At 50.9% G+C, this 23,942-nt stretch overlaps 1 protein-coding gene across 2 annotated transcripts in view; it reads left to right on the top strand.

The window, feature by feature from the left end:
• Positions 1–23,942, top strand: part of fbxw5 (F-box and WD repeat domain containing 5) — a 117,307-nt gene that overhangs the window by 67,975 nt on the left and 25,390 nt on the right. For both annotated transcript variants that reach the window (XM_070862991.1, XM_070862990.1), the window contains exons 2-5: positions 1,694–1,909; positions 10,370–10,527; positions 20,522–20,696; positions 23,351–23,499. In XM_070862991.1, coding sequence (XP_070719092.1) covers positions 1,717–1,909; positions 10,370–10,527; positions 20,522–20,696; positions 23,351–23,499 — 675 coding nt within the window. In that variant the 5' untranslated portion in view covers positions 1,694–1,716. The remainder of the gene's footprint in view (positions 1–1,693; positions 1,910–10,369; positions 10,528–20,521; positions 20,697–23,350; positions 23,500–23,942) is intronic.

Raw genomic sequence — 23,942 nt, 5'->3', positions numbered from 1 at the left:
TCTTTCATTGTATAACACTGGTGTACATTGCTGGTGGGTACAGGTCTGTCACTGTATAACACAGGTACAGTACTGGTGGGTACCGGTCTGTCACTGTATAGCACTGGGGTACAGTACTGGTGGGTGCAGGCCTGTCACTGTATAACACAGTGGTACAGTGCTGGTGGGTACAGGTCTGTCATTGTATAACACTGGGGTACAGTACTGGTGGGTACAGGTTGTCACTGTATAACACTTCGATACAGTACTGGTGGGTACAAGTCTGTAATGTATAACACTGGTGTACAGTACTGCTGGGTACAGGTCTGTCACTATAACCTTGGGGTACTTTACTGGTGGGTACTGGTCTGTAACTGTATAACACTGAGGTACTGTACTGGTGGATACAGGTCTGTCACCGTATAACACTGGGGTACAGTACTGGTGGGTACAGGTCTGTCACTGTATAATGTTGTACAGTACTGGTGGGTACAGGTCTGTCACTGTTTCACCCTGGGGTACAGTACAGGTGGGTACAGGTTTGTCACTGTATAACAGTGAGGTACAGTACTGGTGGGTACAGGTTTGTCATTGTTTAACACTGGGGTACAGGTCTGTCACTGTATAATGCTGGTGTATAGTACTGGTGGGTACAGGTCTGTCACTGTATAACACTGGGGTACAGGTCTGTCACTGTATAATACTGGGGTACAGTACTGGTGGGTACAGGTCTGTCACTGTATAACAGTGAGGTACAATACTGGTGTGTACAGGTCTGTCACTGTAGAACAGTAGGGTACAGTACTGGTGGGTACAGGTCTGTCACAGTATAACACTGGGGTACAGGTCTGTCACTGTATAATGCTGGGGTACAGTACTGGTGGTTACAGGTCTGTCACTGTATAACACTGGGGTACAGTACTGGTGGTTACAGGTCTGTCACTGTATAACACTGGGGTACAGGTCTGTCACTGTAGAACACTAGGGTACAGTACTGGTGGTTACAGGTCTGTCACTGTATAACACTGGGGTACAGGTCTGTCACTGTATAATGCTGGGGTACAGTACTGGTGGTTACAGGTCTGTAACTGTATAACACTGGGGTACAGGTCTGTCACTGTATAACACTGGCGTACAGTACTGGTGGGTACAGGTCTGTCACTGTATAACACTGGGGTACAGGTCTGTCACTGTATAACACTGGGGTACAGTACTGGTGGGTACAGGTCTGTCACTGTATAACACTGGGGTACAGGTCTGTCACTGTATAACACTGTGCCCCTGTGTGGAATGTGAGGTTATTTGTTGGGGAGAGGATTGTTGCTACCCTCAAGCATTGAATGACGTTAGTTTATTGTGTGAATATCCTCTTGATCTATTACCATCTGTACAGTGTAATGGCCTGTTGACTTCTCTATCACTCTCTCAACTCGTTGTGATATCTATCCCTGGTATTTTAGCAATTTGCAACAGTGGATTGTTGTACCGATTAACCTTGTTCAGTGTCCTGCCTGTGAACGGCTGGAAGGACCACCATCAGTGGAATATCAGAGCTATTGTCAGATTGCTGACACCCGTTACCGAACCTTTCCACGGTTGGGGGAAGGTCTGAGCAGAGTGGGAGCTGCAGTGTGTCCTGCCCTCGGTATCGTGCCGCTCTGCCCCAAACACAGCCACGCTGCCTTATTCTCTTGTCTTCCTTTTCTTTATTCAGTGCAATGGGCTCAGAGTGATGCGATGGACGGAGGGGGCCTGACCCAGCTGCCGGACACCATCCTCCTCGAGGTCTTCCTGTGCCTGGAGCACCCTGATGTGCTGGCGGCGGGCGGTACCTGCCGGCAGTGGTACGGAGTGTCCCGCGACGAGTTTCTGTGGAGGGATCTCTTTTACCGTTACTACAATGTGAATCGATCAGTCCCCCGCCACCCAGGTTTGTCACGTCATTGCTTTCTGGCTTACCTCAGTCGTTACTGCGTTCTAAAATACTTCACTCGCTGTAAAACGCTGAGGTTGTGAGGAGCGTTATATAAATGCAAGTATTTTTCCTACTTTAGCATTAATTCGTCACTTTCCCAGGATTCTTAAGGGCAATGTGGCAAAACTTGTTTTTTTTCTTGTATTTGATGTACTGGTGGGTACAGGTCTGTCACTGTATAACACTGGGGTACAGTACTGGTGGATACAGGCCTGTCAGTGTATAACACGGGTACAGTACTGGTGGGTACAGGTTTGTCACTGTATAACACTGGGGTACAGTACTGGTGGGCACAGGTCTGTCACTGTATAACACTGGGGTACAGTACTGATGGGTACAGGCCTGTCAGTGTATAACACGGGTACAGTACTGGTGGGTACAGGTTTGTCACTGTATAACACTGGGGTACAGTACTGGTAGGTACAGGTTTGTCACTGTATAACACTGGGGTACAGTACTGGTGGGTACAGGCCTATCACTGTATAACACTGGGTACAGTCCTGGTGGGTACAGGCCTGTCACTGTCACTTGCGCACTGTTCAAAACAGCATGTAAAGGGTTAATTCTCATGCTCACACAAAGCAGCTGGTCAGCAGGAGCTATCGGCTCAGACAGTTTTCTGGGATAGGGCTCCTCATGGTATCAAGGGGGCTGGCTTACACCTCAGCTGTACATCATCATAGGCAGTCCCTCAGAATCGCGGAAGTTCTTAGGTGGCTGAACAGTCCAATATGAGAACCACAGTCTCTGTCACAGGTGGGACAAACAGTCGTTGAGGGTAAGGGAGGGTGGGACAGGTTTGCCACACGCTCTTTCCGCTGCCTGCACTTGATTTCTGCTTGCTCTCTGTGACGAGAATCGAGGTGCTCAGCACACTCCCGGATGCACTTCCTCCACTTAGGGCGGTCTTTGGCCAGGGACTCCCAGGTGTCGGTGGGGATGTTGCACTTTATCAGGGAGGCTTTGAGGGTGTCCTTGTAACGTTTCCTCTGCCCACCTAGGGCCCATTTGCTGTGAAGGAGTTCCGAGTAGAGCGCTTGCTTTGGGAGTCTCGTGTCTGGCATGCGAACTATGTGGCCTGCCCAGCGGAGCTGATCGCGTGTGGTTAGTGCTTCGATGCTGGGGATGTTGGCCTGGTCGAAGACACTAATGTACAGAGCTCGGGTCAGACCCCATCTGGGGAACTGGTTCAGTTCTCAGCCCTGCCCCTCAGGAAGGATATAGTGGCCTTCGTGGGCGAGCAGCGCAGATTCACCAGAATGGTACTGGGGCTGAAAAGGTTAAATTTTCAGGACAGGTTGAGAGATGATCTAAATGCGGCGTTTAAATGATAAAAAGAATTCAATTGAGCAGATACAGAGAAACTATGAGTGTCAGCTGTGGCTCATTGGGCAGCACCCTCGCCTCTGAGTCAGGAGGTTGTGGGTTCAAGCCCCACTCCAGAAACCTGAACACAAAAATCTAGGCTAACACTCCAATGCAGTACTGAGGGAGCGCTGCACCGTCAGAGAGGCAGTACTGAGGGAGTGCTGCACTGTCGGAGGGGCAGTACTGAGGGAGTGCTGCACTGTCGGAGGGGCAGTACTGAGGGAGTGCTGCACTGTCGGAGGGGCAGTACTGAGGGAGTGCTGCACTGTCGGAGGGGCAGTACTGAGGGAGTGCTGCACTGTCGGAGGGGCAGTACTGAGGGAGTGCTGCACTGTCGGAGGGGCTGTACTGAGGGAGTGCTGCACTGTCGGAGGGGCAGTACTGAGGGAATGATGCACTGTCGGAGGGGCAGTACTGAGGGAGTGCTGCACTGTCGGAGGGGCAGTACTGAGGGAGTCATCATCATCATCATCGGCAGTCCCTCGAGGATGACTTGCTTCCATGAGTTCACAGATGTTTCAATGAAGGACCCAATGTTCCAGTCCTGAACTCCAATTGAGGGGGTGGAAGATGCCTGTGCGTGAATTTTTTTAACGTGTGGTGACCGTTGCACACCAGCCACCACACGGGCTTGACAGAGCTAGACCAGTGGCTATGGGTTAACCAGGACGACTGGAGACCTGCTCTGCTGCATGGACCGAGTGCGCACACATATCGCAGTGTGGGCTGGCCGGTGTTGCCCCTGGGCCCTCGCCTCTTCTGAGCCCCGTACCCTCATATGCTGCATCTCCGCCACGATCTCTCGCCACTCCTCTGCCAAACATTCGCCTCACCTCTGCCGTGATCTCGCACCGCTCCTCCGCCACGATTTCTCGCCGCTCCTCCACCACAAAAACAATCACCACTCCTACGCCATGATCTCTTGCCGCACCTATGCCACAAACTCTCGCCACTCATACGCCCCGACCTTCTCACTCCTCTGTACCTGAGCCCCGCCGATGTTCCATCTCCAGCGACCACCTCCCTCTCCCTGACCGTTTCAAACTGAGGGAGTGCTGCACTGTCGGAGGGGCAGTACTGAGGGAGTGCTGCACTGTCGGAGGGGCAGTACTGAGGGAGCGCTGCACTGTCAGAAGGGCAGTACTGAGGGAGCGCTGCACTGTCGGAGGGGCAGTACTGAGGGAGCGCTGCACTGTCGGAGGGGCAGTACTGAGGGAGTGCTGCACTGTCGGAGGGGCAGTACTGAGGGAGCGCTGCACTGTCAGAAGGGCAGTACTGAGGGAGCGCTGCACTGTCGGAGGGGCAGTACTGAGGGAGCGCTGCACTGTCGGAGGGGCAGTACTGAGGGAGAGCTGCCGTCTTTCAGATGAGACATTAAACCGAGGCCCCATCTGCCCTCTCTGGTGGATGTAAAAGATCCCACGGCACTATCTCGAAGAAGAGCAGGGGAGTTATCCCCGGTGTCCTGGCCAATATTTATCCCTCAATCAATGTAACTAAAACAGATGATCTGGTCATTATCACATTGCTGTTTGTGGGATCTTGCTGTGTGCAAATTGGCTGCCGCGTTTCCCACATTACAACAGTGACAACACTTCAAAAGTACTTCATTGCCTGTGAAGTACTTTGGGACGTCCGGTGGTCAGGAAGGGCGCTATAGAAATGCAAGTCTTTTTTTTAAACTGGTGGGGAATCCAGAACAGGGTTGCACAATATTAAAATCAGAGCTAGGCAGTTCAGGATTGATGTCAGAAAGCACTTCTTCACACAAAGGGTAGTCGAATTCTCGAACTTTCTCTCTCAAAAGGCTGTAGATGGTGGGGAGGCAATTAAAATTTTCAAGATTGAGATCAATAGATTTTAGTTGGGTAAGGGTATCAAGAGATATGGGTCAAAGGTGGGTAAATAGAGTCGCGGTACATACGAACATAAATTAGAAGCAGGAGTTGGCCATTCGGCCCCTTGAGCCTGCTCCGCCATTCAATAAGATCATGGCTGATCATCTACCTCAGCATTTTCCTGCACCATCCCCATATTCCTTGATTTCCTTAATATCCAAAAATCTATCGACCTCTGTCTTATATATTCTCAAAGACTGAGCCTTCAAAGTCCTCTGGAATAGAGAATTCCACAGATTTACCACCCTCTGAATGAAGAAATTTCTCCTTATTTCTGTCCTAAATGGCCGACCCCTTATTCTGAGACTGTGACCCCTGGTTCTAGACACCCCAGCCAGGGGAAACATCCTCCCTGCATCTACCCTGTCAATCCCTGTAAGAATTTTGTATGTTTCAATAAGATCAACTCTCATTCTTCTAAACTTTAGAGAATATAGGCCTAGTCTACTCAATCTCTCCTCATAGGACAATCCCCCCATCCCAGGAATCAGTCTGGTGAACCTTCATTGCAATCCCTTCCTTAGGTAAGGAGACCAAAACAGTACACAATACTCCAGATGCGGTCCCACCAGGGCCCTATATAATTGCAGTAAGACATCTTTACTCTTATACTCAAATCCTCTTGTAATAAAGGCCAACATACCATTTGCTTTCTTAATTGCTTGCTGTACCTGCATGTTAACTTTCAGTGATTCGTGTACAAGGACACCCAGGTCCCTCTGAACATCAACATTTCCTAATCTCACACCATTTAAAAAAATACTCTGCTTTTCTATTTTTCCTACCAAAGTGGATAACTTCACATTTCTCCACATTATATTCAATTTTCCATGTTCTTGCCCACTCCGTTAGTCTCCCTATACCCCCTTAAAGCCTCTTTGCATCTTCCTCACAACTTACATTCCCACCTAGCTTCGTATCTTCAGCAAACTTGGATATATTACATTTGGTCCCCTCATCCAAATCATTGCTATAGATTGTGAATAGTTGAGGCCTAAGCACCGATCCTTGCGGCACCCCACTAGTTACAGCCTGCCAGCCCCAAAATAACCCGTTTATTCCTGCTCTCTGTTTTCTGTCCGTTAACCAATCCCCAATCCATGCTATTATATTCCCTCAATCCCATGAGCCCTCATTTTGTTTAATAAACTCTTGTGTGACATCTTATCGAATGCCTTCTGAAAATCCAAATATACCAGATCCACTGGTCCCCCCCCTTATCTATTCTGCTAGTTACAAACTCAAAAACTCTCTAACAGATTTGTCAAACATGATTTCCCTTTCATAAATCCTGTTGACTCTGCCCAATCCTATTATTATTATCTAAGTGACCTGTTACCATGTCCTGAATAATAGATTCTAGCATTTTCCTTACTTCTGATGTCAGGTTAACTGGTCTGTAGTTCCCTGTTTTCTCTCTGCCTCCTTAAATAGTGGGGTTACATTTGCCACCCTCCAATCCATGGGAACCGTTCTAGAATCTATGGAATTTTGGAAGATGGGCGCCTCTTCCTGACACCACTCCTTCAGCCAGGGATTGATTTCCCTATTCCTCCTGTGCTTCCCTCTTCCAGCACATGGCTGGGGAAAGAATCTTGAGATTCCCACCCATGAGGTCCGGCTCCTAAACTTGTTTCCAATCACCTAAACTCATCCCGCGGAACCTCTGGCCTTTCTTTACCCACATCATTGGCGTTAGCGTGGACTTCGCTCAGGGACAGAAAGCAGAGAGTAGCGGTGAACGGTTGTTTTTGAGATGGGAGGGAAGTATCGAGTGGTGTTCCACAGGGGTCGGTATTGGGAGCACTGCTCCTTTTGATATATATTAATGACCTGGATTTGGATACACAGGGCATAATTTCAATGTTTTTAGCTGACACGAAATGTGGAAATGTAGTAAGCTATGAGGCGGATAAGAAATAGGAGCAGGAGTAGGCCATAAGGCCCCTCGAGCCTGCTCCGCTATTTAATACGATCATGGCTGATCCGATCATGGACTCAGCTCCACTTCCCTGCCCGCTCCCCATAACCCCTTATTCCCTTATCAGTTAAGAAACTGTCTATTTCTGTCTTAAATTTATTCAATGAACCAGCTTCCACAGCTCTCTGAGGCAGCGAATTCCACAGATTTACAACTCTCTGAGAGAAGAAATTCCTCCTCATCTCAGTTTTAAATGGGTGGCCCCTTATTCTAAGATTATGCCCCCTAGTTCTAGTCTTCCCTATAGTAACAGACTTCAGGAGGATAGAGACAGACTGGTGAAATGGGCAGACACGTGGCAGATGAAATTTGTGGGTGCAGGAACAGAGAGACCGCGGGGTGGGGGTGGGGGTGTGGGGTGTATGTACACAAATCGTTGATGGTGGCAGAAAAAAGCATATGGGATCTTTGGCTTTATAAATAGAGGCACAGAGTACAAAAGCAAGGACATTATGCTCAACCTTTATAAAACACTTGTTCGGCCCCAGCTGGAGTATTGTGTCCAATTCTAGGCACCGCACTTTAGGAAGGATTTCAAGGCCTCGGATGAGGGAGCAGAGGAGATTTACCAGGATGATTCCAGGGTGAGGGACTTCATTTTTGTGAAGAGTCTGGAGTAGCCGGGATTGTTCTCCTTCGAGCAGAGAAGATTTAATCAAGGTGTTCAAAATCATGAGGGGTTTCGATAGAGTAAATAGGGAGAAACTCTTTCCAGTGGCAGGAGGGTCGGTAACCAGAGGGCACAGAGTAAGGTGACTGGCAAAAGAGTCAGAGGGGAGAGGAGAAGAATTTTTTTTACGCAGCGAGTTGTTGTGATCTGGATTGCGCTGCCTGAAAGGACAGTGGGAGCAGGTTCAATAGTCACCTTCAAAAGGGAATTGGATAAATGCTTGAAGGGAAAACATTGCAGGGATACGGGGAAAGAGCGGGGGAGTGGGGCTGTGTGTCTGGGGCCTGTGTGTCTGGTGCCTGTGTATCTGGGGCTGTGTGTCTGGGTATCTGGGGCTGTGTGTCTGGGGTTGTGTGTCTGTGTGTCTGGGGCTGTGGGGGTCTGGGGCTGTGGGGGTCTGGGGCTGTGGGGGTCTGGGGCTGTGTGGGTCTGGGGCTGTGTGGGTCTGGAGCTGTGTGTCTGGGGCTGTGGGGATCTGGGCCTGTGTGGGTCTGAGGCTGTGTGTCTGGGGCTGTGTGGGTCTGGGGCTGTGTGGGTCTGAGGCTGTGGGTCTGGGCCTGTGTGGGTCTGGGGCTGTGTGGGTCTGGGCCTGTGGGGGTCTGGGCCTGTGTGGGTCTGAGGCTGTGTGTCTGGGCCTGAGTGGGTCTGGGGCTGTGTGGGTCTGGGGCTGTGTGGGTCTGGGGCTGTGGGGATCTGAGCCTTTGTGGGTCTGGGGCTGTGTAGGTCTGGGGCTGTGTGGGGATCTGGGGCTGTGTGTCTGGGCCTGTGTGCGTCTGAGCCTGTGTGGGTCTGGGGCTGTGTGGGTCTGGGGCTGTGTGTGTCTGGGGCTGCGTGTGTGTGGGTCTGGGGCTGTGGGGATCTTGGGCTGTGTGGGTCTGGGGCTGTGTGTCTGGGCCTGTGGGGGTCTGGGTAGTGGGTCAAGGGCCAGGTGTCTGGCCTGCAGAAGCTGTGTCAGCCCGTTGAACCATTGCTACCCCTCTCAGTACTGCATTTCCGTCTGTTTTACCTGATTTGTTGGGGCCATTGATATTTATTTGCTGGCCCTGTCCCGAGTCATCATTCTCCCCACAGGAAGCTGGAGCATCACTTACTCTGGACACTCCTGCTCAAACCTTTCCTTCCCACCTTTCCTCACTGCTCAGGTAGGCACCCATCATCCTCCTCTTGCCTGCTCCCTATCTCATGTGTAATTACTCTCTCCAACAATCACTCCAGGAACTGCTCTCCCTCCCTGATCTGTCTCACTGTCTCCATCTCCTCCTCCAGTTCTGGCATTCTGAGCTCGAGCAACATGCGTTGGTGACACTTCCCACAGATGTGTTTCAGTGAACTGCTCGAACCTCCCACATCTGACCGGATTGCCGCAACACTGTTCCTTCCTGTGCTGCAATGTGTTGCTTCAGTTCATCTTATGTATAGTATCAGCTTGACTTCTTAGCACCTCCATCCCCCTCATCACCTCATTTCCACTCTCATGATACTCCAAACCACCCTTCCGACAGTGCAGCACTCCCTCAGTACTGCCCCTCCGACAGTGCAGCACTCCCTCAGTACTGCCCCTCCGACAGTGCAGCACTCCCTCAGTACTGCCCCTCCCACAGTGCAGCACTCCTTCAGTACTGCCCCTCCCACAGTGCAGCACTCCCTCAGTACTGCCCCTCCGACAGTGCAGCACTCACTCAGTATTTAAGGAGGAGTATACTTGCATTGGAGGCAGTTCAGAGAAGGTTCACTAGGTGATGATGGGGAAGTCTTATGAGGAAAGGTGGAGCAGGTTGTGCCTATACTCCTTAGAGTTTAGACGAATAAGAAGTCATCTTAGTGAAACATAACATTCTGAGAGGGCTTGACTGGGTAGATGTTTCCCCTCATGGGGATATCTAAAACTAGTTTCAGAATAAGAGGTCGCCCATTTAAAACTGAGATGAGGAGGAATGTCTTCTCTCAGAGGGTCGTGAATCTGTGGAATTCTCTGCCCCGGAGAGCTGTGGAGGCTGGGTCATTGAATATATTGAAGGTGGAGATCGACCGATGTTTGAAGGAGTGGTGCTTGCTGGTGGTGAGTGTTCAGAGACGCAGGTATTATCAGCATTGAGGCAGCCACGCTCTTGCAAGGAGCCTGTTGGATTCCGAGCTACTTCCTACCTGTTGTGTGAGATTATGCACTGGTGAAGGTGAGGGATGCTCACGCTGGGGTGTTTTATCCCGGCCCAGGTGCTGAGCACAGCCAGGTCAGGCTAGCCAGATAGTCAGGCGTTGCACTGCCCCAACATTGTGTGTCAACCCACTCTCAGAGAACAACTCCCGTGTGCCCCTTTCCATTTCTCTCACTATCGGCCCTGTGGCTTCTCCGTAAAATGCCCAAGTTAATGCCCTAACAGAGTTTGTACCAGGGTGCTGGATGCTGAGTCACGATAGACGATAACCTGAACGAAATATCTGAAGACTGTGCTGCTGTAGCCGACCACAGGTTAACGCAGACATCTTGTCTCTTGCAGCTGCGATCTCATGGTTGGATGAGTTCCGGAGGCTGTACGATACGATTCCGTGTGTGGAGGTGGAGACTCTGAAGGAGCATCGTGACCAGGTCTTACACATTAGCTTCTCTCACAATGGCTACTTATTTGGATCCTGCTCCAAAGACTGTTTTGTCAAGGTACGAGCTCTCTCACTGGTCAACGGATCATTCTCTGCCATTTCTGTCACCTCCAGCAAGATCCCAACACCAATCACATCTTCCCCTCCCCTCCCCTCTCAGCGTTCCAAAGGGACCGCTCCCTCCACGACACCCTGGTCCACTCCTCAATCACCCCCAACAACCCCTCCCCTTCCCACGGCACCTTCCCATGCAATCACAAGAAATGCAACACTTGGCCCTTTTACCTCCTCCCTTCCCACCGTCCAGGGCCCCAAACACTCCTGCCAGGTGAAACAGCGATTGACTTGTACTTCTTTCAATTTAGTCTACTGCGTTCGCTGCTCATGATGTGGTCTCCTCTACACTGGGGAGACCAAACCCAGATTGGGGGACCGCTTTGCAGAACACAAAAGCAAAATACTGCGGATGCTGGAGTCTGGAATAAAAACAGAAAATGCTGGAATCTCAGCGGGTCAGGCAACATCTGTGGCGAGGAAGCAGAGTTAACATTTCGGGTCAATGACTAGAGAGCTTTGCGGAACACCTCCATTCCGTCCGTAAGCGTGACCCCGACCTTCCAGTTGCCTGTCACTTTAATTATCCGTTCCTGTCCCACTCTGACATGGTTCCAATGAAGCTCAACGCACGCGCGAGGAGCAGCACCTCATCTTTGGCTTAGGCACTTTACAGCCTTCTGGACAAAACATCGAGTTCAACAATTTCAGACCGTAACCTCTGCCTCTATTTTTTTGCGACGCAGCTATTTGCACTACAAAATGCTCTGATTGGCTCTCCATGATCTCATGACCTGATTGGTCCCCTTGGAGGATAAGACACACCCATAAGTTTCTCTCGAATGTGTAATTGGAACCGCCCAGCCCAAGTTCGCAAAGTGTAATTCGAGCCATTCTGACTTCAGACCCCAGAGAAGACAGAGCTCCCCCATCCCAGGACAAGTTCCCTACCCACCCCTCCCCTCCCCCAGCCCAAGTTCCCTCCCCTCCCCCAGCCCAAGTGCCTTACCCCTCCCCCAGCCCAAATTCCCCCCCAGCGCAAGTTGCCCCCTCCCCCAGCCTACGTTCTCTCCCCCTTCCCCAGCCCAAGTTCCTTACACCCTCTCCCCCAGCCCAAGTTCCCCCCTCTCCCCCAGCCCAAGTTCCCTCCTCCTCCCCCAGCCCAAGTTCCCTCCTCCTCTCTCAGCCCAAGTTCCCCCCCCCAGCCAGTTCCCTACCCCCCCCCATCCCAGCCCAAGTTCCACCCCCTCCACCAGCCCAAGTTCCCCCCATCCCAGACCAAGTTCCTTACCCCCTCCCCCAGCACGTTCCCTACCCCACCTCCCCCAGCCCGTTCCCTACACCCCCTCCCCCAGCCCAAGTTCCTTACCAACCCCCCTCCACCAGCCAAAGTTTCTTCTCCCAGCCCGTCCCCATCCCCCCCCCCCAGCCCAAGCACCCCCCCCCCCAAGCCCAAGTCCCTCCCTCCCCCAGCCCAAGTTCCCCCCTCCCCCAGCCCGTTCCCTGCACCCCCTCCCCCAGCCCAAGTTCCTTACCACACCTCCCCCAGCCCGTTCCCTACTTCCCTCCCCCAGTCCAAGTCCTCCCCCTCCCCCAGCCCATTCCCTACCCCCCCCAACCAAGCAACCCCCTGCCCCAGCCCAAGCACCCCCCCTCCCCCAGCCCAAGTTCCTTACCACACCTCCCCCAGCCCGTTCTCTACCCCCCTCCCCCAGTCCAAGTCCCCCCCTTCCCCCAGCCCAAGTCCCCCAATGCCCCTAGCCCAAGTCCCCCAATGCCCCTAGCCCAAGTCCCCCAATGCCCCTAGCCCGTTCCCTACCCCCCCTCCCCCAGCCTGTTCCCTACCCTCCCAGCCCGTTCCCTACCCCCCTCCCCCAGCCCAAGCACCCCCCCTCCCCCAGCCCAAGTTCCTTACCACACCTCCCCCAGCCCGTTCTCTACCCCCCACCCCCAGTCCAAGTCCCCCCCTTCCCCAGTCCAAGTCCCCCCTTCCCCCAGCCCAAGTCCCCCAATGCCCCTAGCCCGTTCCCTACCCCCCCAGCCCGTTCCCTACCCCCCCTCCCCCAGCCCAAGCACCCCCCCTCCCCAGCCCAAGTTCCCCCCACTCCCCCAGCCCGTTCCCTACCCCCCCCCCTCCCACACCCCACGTTCCTGCTCCCCGCCCCCCCCCAGCCCAAGTTCCTGATGCCCCGCCATAGATGGGGCATTGTGTCTGGGCCACAGATTGTTAACAGGTTTATTGGGTATGGTGAATAGTGACTGTTGTGACTTCCGGATTTCATGATTTCATCCACTACAACGATGTCCATTGTCACATAAACACTGAGATTTCTGGGAAATCGGGTGTAGATGCAAAGGGGGTTGGAAGAGGGTGATCCTTCTTCCCTGAGTTCACACTCTCCCCTCCGATCCCCTGTCCGGCTTCCCATCTCTCCCGCCCAGTCTCTGTCTCTCTCCCACGCCATCCACCCCCCCCCCCCCCCCCATTTCTCTCTCCCGTCTCTCTCTCTCTCTCCCTCTCCTCTCTCTCTCTCTCTCTCTCTCTTTCCCCCCCCTTAATCTCTCACTCCCTCCCTTCTCGTCTCTCTCTCCTTCCCTCCCCCCAATCTCTCTCTCTCTCTCCCCCCAGTCTCTCTCTCCCCCCCGTCTCTCTCTCTCCCCCCCCCCCACCCAGTCTCTCTCTCTCTTCCCCCCTCCCCAGTCTCTCTCTTCCCCCCCAGTCCCCCTCTCTCTCTCTCTCTCCCCCCCCCCGTCTCTCTCTCTCTCCCTCTCCCCCAGTCTCTCTCTCTCTTTCACCCCCCCCCCCCGGTCGCTCTCTCTCTCTCTCTCTCTCTCTCCCCCAGGTCTCTCTCTCTCTCTCCCCCCGGTCTGTCTCTCTCTCCCCCCGGTCTGTCTGTCTCTTCGCCCCCCCCCCCCCAGTCTCTCTCTCTCTCTCTCTCTCCCCAATCTCTCTCTCTCTCTCTTTCCTCCCAGTCTCTCTCTTCCCCCCCCCCCTCCCCACCAGTGTTCCCCATACGTCGCACTGCGCATGCTCGACCCAATCGGGGGCCCATGCTCAAAAAGGAGGTGGAGTCCAGTGAGCACATGCGCAGTCGGACACAGAAGAACCGAGTGCAAATACTCTCTCTGATTTTTTTTCCCTTTCCTCTTTTTTTTTTTTACAACCCCCCCTTTTTTTCTCTTCCCCAGGGAAGCTGGTGATGATTCTGCCATTCACTTCCCATCGAAACTCATCTTCTGTTTCCTAACTTGTGCCATTACCATCTCATTTTTACCATCAGCCCCTTTGTCTCTCTCTCTCCTGCCTTCCATCCTATCACAGACCTTCCTTTTTGTTCTTTCCATCCCTCCCCTTTTCCCTGCCCCAGTACTTCCTCAACAATCTATTACATTTTGAACTTTTCCCGTTCTGACGAAGGGGAAAACGAAGACGAATGGATGAACTTCAGCAATTGTACATCCCTGTCTGGAGTAAAAATAATACGGGGAAGGTGGCTCAACCGTGGCTAACGAGAGAAATAAAGGATCGTGTTAAATCCAAGGAAGAGGCATATAAATTGGCCAGAAAAAGCAGCAAACCTGAGGACTGGGAGAAATTTAGAATTCAGCAGAGGAGGACAAAGGGTTTAATTAGGAGGGGGAAAATAGAGTATGAGAGGAAGCTTGCCGGCAACATTAAAACTAACTGCAAAACTAACTTCTATAGATGTGTGAAGAGACAAAGATTTGTGAAGACAAAAGTAGGTCCCTTGCAGTCAGATTCAGGTGAATTTATAATGGGGAACAAAGAAATGGCAGACCAGTTGAACAAATACTTTGGTTCTGTCTTCACAAAGGAAGACACAAATAACCTTCTGGAAGTACTAGACGACTGAGGATCTAGTGAGAAGGAGGAACTGAAGGATATCCTTATTAGGCGGGAAATTGTGTTAGGGAAATTGATGGGATTGAAGGCCGATAAATCCCCGGGGCCTGATGGTCTGCATCCCAGAGTACTTAAGGAAGTGGCCCTAGAAATAGTGGATGCATTGGTGATCATTTTCCAACAGTCTATCGACTCTGGATCAGTTCCTATGGACTGGAAGGTAGCTAATGTAACACCAGTTTTTAAAAAAGGAGGGAGAGAGAAAACGGTAGAATGGTAGTCTGACATCAGTAGTGGGGAAAATGTTGGAATCAATTATGAAGGATGAAATAGCACATTTGGAAAGCAGTGACAGGATCGGTCCAAGTCAACATGGATTTATGAAAGGGAAATCATGCTTGACAAATCTTCTGGAATTTTTTGAGGATGTAACAAGTAGAGTGGACAAGGGAGAACCAGTGGATGTGGTGTATTTGGACATTCAAAAGGCTTTTGACAAGGTCCCACACAAGAGATTGGTGTGCAAAATTAAAGCACATGGTATTGGGGGTAATATACTGGCGTGGATAGAGAACTGGTTGGCAGACAGGAAGCAGAGAGTTGGGATAAATGGGTCCTTTTCAGAATGGCAGGCAGTGACTAGTGGAGTGCCGCAGAGCTCAGTGCTGGGACCCCAACTATTTACCACATACATTAATGATTTAGATGAAGGAATTGAGTGTAATATCGCCAGTTTACAGATGACACTAAACTGGGTGGCGGTTTGAGCTGTGAGGAGGACGCTAAGAGGCTGCAGGGTGACTTGGACAGGTTAGGTGAGTGGACAAATGCATGGCAGATGCAGTATAATTTAGATAAATGTGAGGTTATCCACTTGGGGGCAAAAACAGGAAGGCAGAATATTATCTGAATGGCGGCAGATTAGGAAAAGGGGAGGTGCAATGAGACCTGGGTGCCATGGTTCATCAGTCATTGAAAGTTGGCATGCAGGTACAGCAGGCGGTGAAAAAGGCAAATGGTATATTGGCCTTCATAGCTAGGGGTTTTAAGTGTCGGAGCAGGGAGGTCTTACTGCAGTTATGCAGGGCCTTGGTGAGGCCTCAGCTGGAATATTGTGTTCAGTTTTGGTCTCCTAATCTGAGGAAGGATGTTCTTGCTATTGAGGAACTGCAGCAAAGGTTCACCAGATTGATTCCCGGGATGGCTGGTCTAACATGTGAGGAGAGACTGGATCGACTGGGCCTTTATTCACTGGAGTTTAGAAGGATGAGAGGGGATATCATAGAAACATATAAGATTCTGACGGGACTGGACAAGTTAGATGCAGGAAGAATGTTCCCGATGTTGGGGAAGTCCAGAACCAGTGGACACAGTCTAAGGATAAGGGGTAAGCCATTTAGGACTGAGATGAGGAGAAACTTCTTCACTGAGAGAGTTGTTAATCTGTGGAATTCCCTGCCGCAGAGAGTTGTTGATGCCAGTTCGTTGGATATATTCAAGAGGGTGTTAGATGTGGCCCTTATGGCTAAAGGGGTATGGGGTGAAAGATCAGCCATGATTTTATTGAATGGTGGTGCAGGCGCGAAGGGCCGAATGGCCTACTCCTGCACCTATTTTCTATGTTTCTATGTCACAGACCCGAAACGTTAACTCGGTTTCTCCCCACAGATGCTGCCTGACCCAGCTTTTTCTGTTTTTATTTCAGATTGCAGCCTCTGCAGCATTTTGCTCCTCAACGACCTCTCTCTCTGTAAGGGTACAGACTCTCACTGTGTGTGAGGGTAGGGGCTCTCACTGTGTGTGAGGGTAGGGGCTCTCACTGTGTGTGAGGGTACAGGCTCTCACTGTGTGTGAGGGTAGGGGCTCTCACTGTGTTTGAGTGTACGGGCTCTCTCACTGTGTGTGAGGGTACGGGCTCTCTCACTGTGTAAGTGTACGGGCTCTCACTGTGTGTGAGGGTACGGGCTCTCTCACTGTGTGAGGGTACAGGCTCTCTCACTGTGTGTGAGGGTACAGGCTCTCTCACTGTGTAAGTGTACGGGCTCTCACTGTGTGTGAGGGTACGGGCTCTCTCACTGTGTGAGGGTACAGGCTCTCTCACTGTGTGTGAGGGTACGGGCTCTCACTGTGTGTGAGGGTACGGGCTCTCTCACTGTGTAAGTGTACGGGCTCTCTCACTGTGTGTGAGGGTACGGGCTCTCTCACTGTGTGTGAGGGTACGGACTCTCTCACTGTGTGTGAGGGAACAGGCTCTCTCACTGTGTGTGAGTGTACGGGCTCTCTCAATGTGTGAGTGTACGGGCTCTCTCATTGTGTGTGAGTGTACGGGCTCTCTCACTGTGTGAGTGTACGGGCTCTCACTGTGTGTGAGTGTACGGGCTCTCTCACTGTGTGAGTGTACGGGCTCTCACTGTGTGTGAGTGTACGGGCTCTCTCACTGTGTGTGAGTGTACGGGCTCTCTCACTGTGTGAGGGTACGGGCTCTCTCACTGTGTGTGAGTGTACGGGCTCTCTCACTGTGTGTGAGGGTACGGGCTCTCTCACTGTGTGTGAGGGTACAGGCTCTCTCACTGTGTGTGAGGGTACAGGCTCTCTCACTGTGTGTGAGGGTACGGGCTCTCTCACTGTGTGTGAGGGTACAGGCTCTCTCACTGTGTGTGAGGGTACGGGCTCTCTCACTGTGTGTGAGGGTACAGGCTCTCTCACTGTGTGTGAGGGTACGGGCTCTCTCACTGTGTGTGAGGGTACGGGCTCTCTCACTGTGTGAGTGTACGGGCTCTCTCACTGTGTGTGAGGGTACAGGCTCTCACTGTGTGTGAGTGTACGGGCTCTCTCACTGTGTGTGAGGGTACGGGCTCTCTCACTGTGTGTGAGTGTACGGGCTCTCTCACTGTGTGTGAGGGTACGGGCTCTCTCACTGTGTGTGAGGGTACAGGCTCTCTCACTGTGTGTGAGGGTACAGGCTCTCTCACTGTGTGTGAGGGTACGGGCTCTCTCATTGTGAGGGGACGAGCTCTCTCACTGTGCTCTGTTGAATGACTGCTTGAGCTGTTTCCCAATGCTCTGTTTTTCTGACGGTGTGAAGTGTTTGGCAATCGACAGAGGTTGTTCCTTTGCGATATGATTGCTATTGATGGTGGGCAGTCCCACGGACTGTATTAGTTGTACATTCCGTCCAATCCTGGTCTGCTTCTGTTCCTCTCTTGTATGTTGTGCTCCTCACTGTCTCTATTGTCTCTTTCTCTTCTTTCTAACGCTCTTTGCCAGAACACATTACCCTGACAACATTTATTTGCCAGAACACATTACCCTGACAACATTTATTTTGCTCTCTCCAGCCCCCACTCATTTCCCAATACCCATGGAAGGATCTCTCCCTGTTGTGTTAACCTGCCTTTTCTCCAGACCTCCAAACAGTAGTAGTAATGTTGGGGAGGGCATCAAACAGGAAATTTGGGGTGCATGCAATAAAGGTGCAGCAGTTATCATGGGTGACTTTCATATGCATATAGTTTGGGTTAACCAAACTGGAAACAATACGGTGGAGGAGGATTTCCTGGAGTGCCTAAGGGATGGTTTTCTGGACCAATATGTCGAGGAACCAACTAGGGGGGAGGCCATCTTAGACTGGGTGTTGTGTAATGAGAGAGGACTAATTAGCAATCTCATTGTGCGAGGCCCCTTGGGGAAGAGTGACCATAATATGGTGGAATTCTACATTAGGATGGAGAATGAAACAGTTAATTCAGAGACCATGGTCCAGAACTTAAAGAAGGGTAACTTTGAAGGTATGAGGCATGAATTGGCTAGGATAGATTGGCGAATGATACTTAAGGGGTTGACAGTGGATGGGCAATGACAGACATTTAGAGACCGCATGGATGAATTACAACAATTGTACATCCCTGTCTGGCGTAAAAATAAAAAAGGGAAGGTGACTCAACTGTGGCTATCAAGGGAAATCAGGGATAGTATTAAAGCCAAGGAAGTGGCATACAAATTGGCCAGAAATAGCAGCGAATCCGGGGACTGGGAGAAATTTAGAACTCAGCAGAGGAGGACAAAGGGTTTGATTAGGGCAGGGAAAATACAGTACGAGAGGAAGCTTGCAGGGAACATTAAGACGGACTGCAAAAGCTTCTATAGATATGTAAAGAGAAAAAGGTTAGTAAAGACAAACGTAGGTCCCCTGCAGTCAGAATCAGGGGAAGTCATAACTGGGAACAAAGAAATGGCAGACCAATTGAACAAGTACTTTGGTTCAGTATTCACTAAGGAGGACACAAATAACCTTCCGGATATAAAAGGGGTCAGAGGGTCTAGTAAGAAGGAGAAACTGAGGGAAATCCTTATTAGTCGGGAAATTGTGTTGGGGAAATTGATGGGATTGAAGGCCGATAAATCCCCAGGGCCTGATGGACTGCATCCCAGAGTACTTAAGGAGGTGGCCTTGGAAATAACGGATGCATTGACAGTCATTTTCCAACATTCCATAGACTCTGGATCAGTTCCTATCGAGTGGAGGGTAGCCAATGTAACCCCACTTTTTAAAAAAGGAGGGAGAGAGAAAACAGGGAATTATAGGCCGGTCAGCCTGACATCGGTAGTGGGTAAAATGATGGAATCAATTGTTAAGGATGTCATAGCAGCGCATTTGGAAAGAGGTGACATGATAGGTCCAAGTCAGCATGGATTTGTGAAAGGGAAATCATGTTTGACAAATCTTCTGGAATTTTTTGAGGATGTTTCCAGTAGAGTGTACAAGGGGGAACCAGTTGATGTGGTATAATTTGAACTTTCAGAAGGCTTTCGACAAGGTCCCACACAAGAGATTAATGTGCAAAATTAAAGCACATGGGATTGGGGGTAGTGTGCTGACGTGGATTGAGAACTGGTTGGCAGACAGGAAGCAAAGAGCAGGAGTAAATGGATACTTTGCAGAATGGCAGGCAGTGACTAGTGGGGTTCTGTGCTGGGGCCCCAGCTGTTTACATTGTACATTAATGCTTTAGACGACGGGATTAAATGTAGTATCTCCAAATTTGCAGATGACACAAAGTTGGGTGGCAGTATGAGCTGCGAGGTGGATGCTATGAGGCTGCAGAGTGACTTGGATAGGTTAGGTGAGTGGGCAAATGCATGGCAGATGAAGTATAATGTGGATAAATGTGAGGTTATCCACTTTGGTGGTAAAAACAGAGAGACAGACTATTATCTGAATGGTGACAGATTAGGAAAAGGGGAGGTGCAACGAGACCTGGGTGTCATGGTACACCAGTCATTGAAGGTTGGCATGCAGGTACAGCAGGCGGTTAAGAAAGCAAATGGCATGTTGGCCTTCATAGCGAGGGGATTTGAGTACAGGGGTAGGGCGGTGTTACTACAGTTGTACAGGGCCTTGGTGAGGCCACACCTGGAGTATTGTGTACAGTTTTGGTTTCCTAACTTGAGGAAGGACATTCTTGCTATTGAGGGAGTGCTGCGAAGGTTCACCAGACTGATTCCCGGGATGGCGGGACTGACATATCAAGAAAGACTGGATCAACTGGGCTTGTATTCACTGGAGTTCAGAAGAATGAGAGGGGATCTCATAGAAACGTTTAAAATTCTGACAGGTTTAGACAGGTTAGATGCAGGAAGAATGTTCCCAATGTTGGGGAAATCCAGAACCAGGGGTCACAGTCTAAGGATAAGGGGTAAGCCATTTAGGATCGAGATGAGGAAAAACTTCTTCACCCAGAGAGTGGTGAACCTGTGGAATTCTCTACCACAGAAAGTTGTTGAGGCCAATTCACTAAATATATTCAAAAAGGAGTTAGCTGTGGTCCTTACTACTAGGGGGATCAAGGGGTATGGCGAGAAAGCAGGAATGGGGTACTGAAGTTGCATGTTCAGCCATGAACTCATTGAATGGTGGTGCAGGCTCGAAGGGCTGAATGGCCTACTCCTGCACCTATTTTCTATGTTTCTATGTTTCTCGTGTCAGGTGCAATTTGGTCCTGTCTGTTGCCGACAATGTCTGCCTGATCTGAGTCCATGAAGCTTACGGCAGGGTCTGGGAAATGCCGCATGTCCACGAGCTTTTATCAACATGTGTTTATAAGTGTGTGAGTGTCCTCACTGCGTGTTTCAGGTATGGAGCAATGATTTGGAGATTTCAGTGTTGCACAGCGCTAACATGCGGCCCTACAATTGGAGCTACACCCAGTTCTCCCAGTTCAACGCTGAGGACACCCTCCTCCTCGTCTCCGGAGTCTACATTGGGCCTCACAGCTCGTCATCTGGTGAAATCGCAGTCTTCAATCTAGGTACCTCATGCTTTCTCTACTGGCGTAGCTTCAGTGAGCAGGAACAGGAGAGGGGGGGAGGCAGTGGTGGTTGGGGGCCGGTGATAACAAAATGAGGCCTGGAGAACAGGTTCTGGCCAATATAGGTACAGGAGGAGGCCATTCAGCCCCTCGAACCTGCTCCGCCATTCAGTTAGATCATAGAAAGATTTGCATTTATATAGCGCCTTTCATGCCCACAGAATGCCACAAAACGTTTTACAGCCAATGAAATACTTTTTTGACATGCAACCAATTTGCGCACAGCAAGCACCCACAAACAGCAATGTGATAATGATCAAATAGTCTGTTTTTTTTTGTGATGTTGATTGAGGGATAAATATTGGCCAAAATACCAGGGATAGCTCCCCTGATCATCTTCAGAATAGAGCCATCGGATATTTTATGCTCACCTGACAGAGCAGACGGGGCCTCAGTTTAACGTCTAATCCGAAAGACGGCCACACTGACAGGGCAGCGCTCCCTCAGTGCTGCCACTCTGACAGTACAGGTCTGTCACTGTATAACACTGGGGTACAGTACTGGTGGGTACAGGTCTGTCACTGTATATCACTGGGATACAGTACTGGTGGGTACGGGTCTGTCACTGTATAACCCCGGGGTACAGTACTGGTGGGTACAGGTCTGTCACTGTATAACACTGGGCTACAGTACTGGTAGGTACAGGTCTGTCACTATATAACACTGGGGTGCAGTATTGGTGGGTACAGGTCTGTCACTGTATAACCTCGGGGTACAGTACTGGTAGGTACAGGTCTGTCACTATATAACACTGGGGTACAGTACTGGTGGGTACAGGTCTGTCACTGTATATTACTGGGGTATAGTACTGGTGGGTACAGGTCTGTCACTGTATAACACTGGGATACAGTACTGGTGGGTACAAGTCTGTCACTGTATAACACTGGGGTACAGTATTGGTGGGTACAGGTCTGTCACTGTATAACACTGGGATACAGTACTGGTGGGTACAGGTCTGTCACTGTATAACACTGGGATACAGTACTGGTGGGTACAGGTCTGTCACTGTATAACACTGGGGTACAGTATTGGTGGGTACAGGTCTGTCACTGTATAACACTGGGGTACAGTATTGGTGGGTACAGGTCTGTCACTGTATAACACTGGGGTACAGTACTGGTGGGTACAGGTCTGTCACTGTATAACACTGGGGTACAGTACTGGTGGGTACAGGTCTGTCACTGTATAACACTGGGATACAGTACTGGTGGGTACAGGTCTGTCACTGTATAACACTGGGATACAATACTGGTGGGTACAGGTCTGTCACTGTATAACACTGGGGTACAGTATTGGTGGGTACAGGTCTGTCACTGTATAACACTGGGATACAGTACTGGTGGGTACAGGTCTGTCACTGTATAACACTGGGGTACAGTATTGGTGGGTACAGGTCTGTCACTGTATAACACTGGGGTACAGTATTGGTGGGTACAGGTCTGTCACTGTATAACACTGGGATACAGTACTGGTGGGTACAGGTCTGTCACTGTATAACACTGGGGTACAGTATTGGTGGGTACAGGTCTGTCACTGTATAACACTGGGGTACAGTATTGGTGGGTACAGGTCTGTCACTGTATAACACTGGGGTACAGTATTGGTGGGTACAGGTCTGTCACTGTATAACACTGGGATACAGTACTGGTGGGTACAGGTCTGTCACTGTATAACACTGGGGTACAGTATTGGTGGGTACAGGTCTGTCACTGTATAACACTGGGGTACAGTACTGGTGGGTACAGGTCTGTCACTGTATAACACTGGGGTACAGTACTGGTGGGTACAGGTCTGTCACTGTATAACACTGGAGTACAGTACTGGTGGGTACAGGTCTGTCACTGTATAACACTGGGATGTTATGACATCATCGCCGTGCGCGGTGACCTTTTAGCGCGCCGACCCGCTTCCTCCCTGCGGCGGACATCGTTCTGCGCCACACAAGGTTGCCGCGATCGGTACAGCGCCAGCATCGCGGGTCGCAAACCGGGCCGACATCCGCTTAAAGTGAGGGGGAAGCTAAAGGGGACACGGGGAGCACACCGACTTCTGCCTCCCTTGTGCGCTCCGGGCCGCCGTCATGCAACGTGGCACCACGCCGCTCTGGTGGCCCAGTGGAGGCCATCAGAGGCCCGGCAGAGCGCGCGCCCGCCCTCCCCTTTAACCCCAGCAGTTGCCTCGCGCTGACCAACAGTAGCGCCCCGGAACCCGCCTTGCCCTGACACGAAGCGGACCACGCGAGATTGCCTGTGAGGGGCAGTAACAGCAGTGTGGCGGCCGGGGTAGGACTTCTGCACCGGGAGCAGGACATCCCGCCCACATATGGGCAAATATTTGTTATTAAATACATTTCATGTGGCGAGTTGTGATCTGGAACGCGTTGCCTGAAAGGGCGGTGGAAGCAGATTCAATACCCTGAAGTAACTTTTGAAAGGGGAATGAGAAATACTTGCAGGGCTGCGGGAAAGAGCGGGGGAGTGAGACTGACTGGATTGCTCTGTGTATGACCTTCTGTGCTGTGTCATTGTCTGATTGTGTGAGTACTGTTTATTTCACACACCTTGGCTACTGACTCCGTTGCTCTCTGCCTTTAGATGACTTCACACTACTGTCCCGGGTGAGGAATAAACCCTATGATGTCTTTGGCTGTTGGCTGAATGAAACGCACCTGATCTCGGGGAACCTGCATTGGATTGGGAACATGACGTCTTGCTCAGTGCTCTGGTTAAACAAGGCCTATCAGGTGAGCACAAATTCGCACTTGGCTGCCTTTATCCCCCGAAATCTACTCTTGTTTCAAGCAGCAGCCAAAATATGGATATTTTGAATCTGGAAGTAATTTACTGTGTCTCTCTGATGCTGAATTTAAGAGTCCAGAGATCATGAGAGAGACGGAGTATGATGGAGACTCAAAGCGAGCAAGTGTGTCAGAGAGAGCAGTGGGCTTCGTGGAGAACCAGAGAGAGAGGGAGAGCGACGATGATGGAGACTCAATATGAGAGTGTATCAGAGAGAGAGGGAACGAGTCCCAGCGTGGCAGAGAGAGAGAGAGAGAAAACAAGTGCCAGTGTGGCAGAGAGAGAGAACGAGAACCAGCGTGACAGAGAGAGAGAACAAGAACCAGCGTCTCACAGAGAGAGAGAACGAGAACCAGTGTGGCAGAGAGAGAGGGAACGAGAACCAGCG

Source organism: Pristiophorus japonicus, chromosome 20 (assembly GCF_044704955.1).
Source record: "Pristiophorus japonicus isolate sPriJap1 chromosome 20, sPriJap1.hap1, whole genome shotgun sequence".
Taxonomy (NCBI): Eukaryota; Metazoa; Chordata; class Chondrichthyes; family Pristiophoridae; genus Pristiophorus; species Pristiophorus japonicus.
The sequence above is the reverse complement of the archived record's forward strand: the minus strand, read 5'-3'. Positions and strand labels throughout refer to the sequence as shown.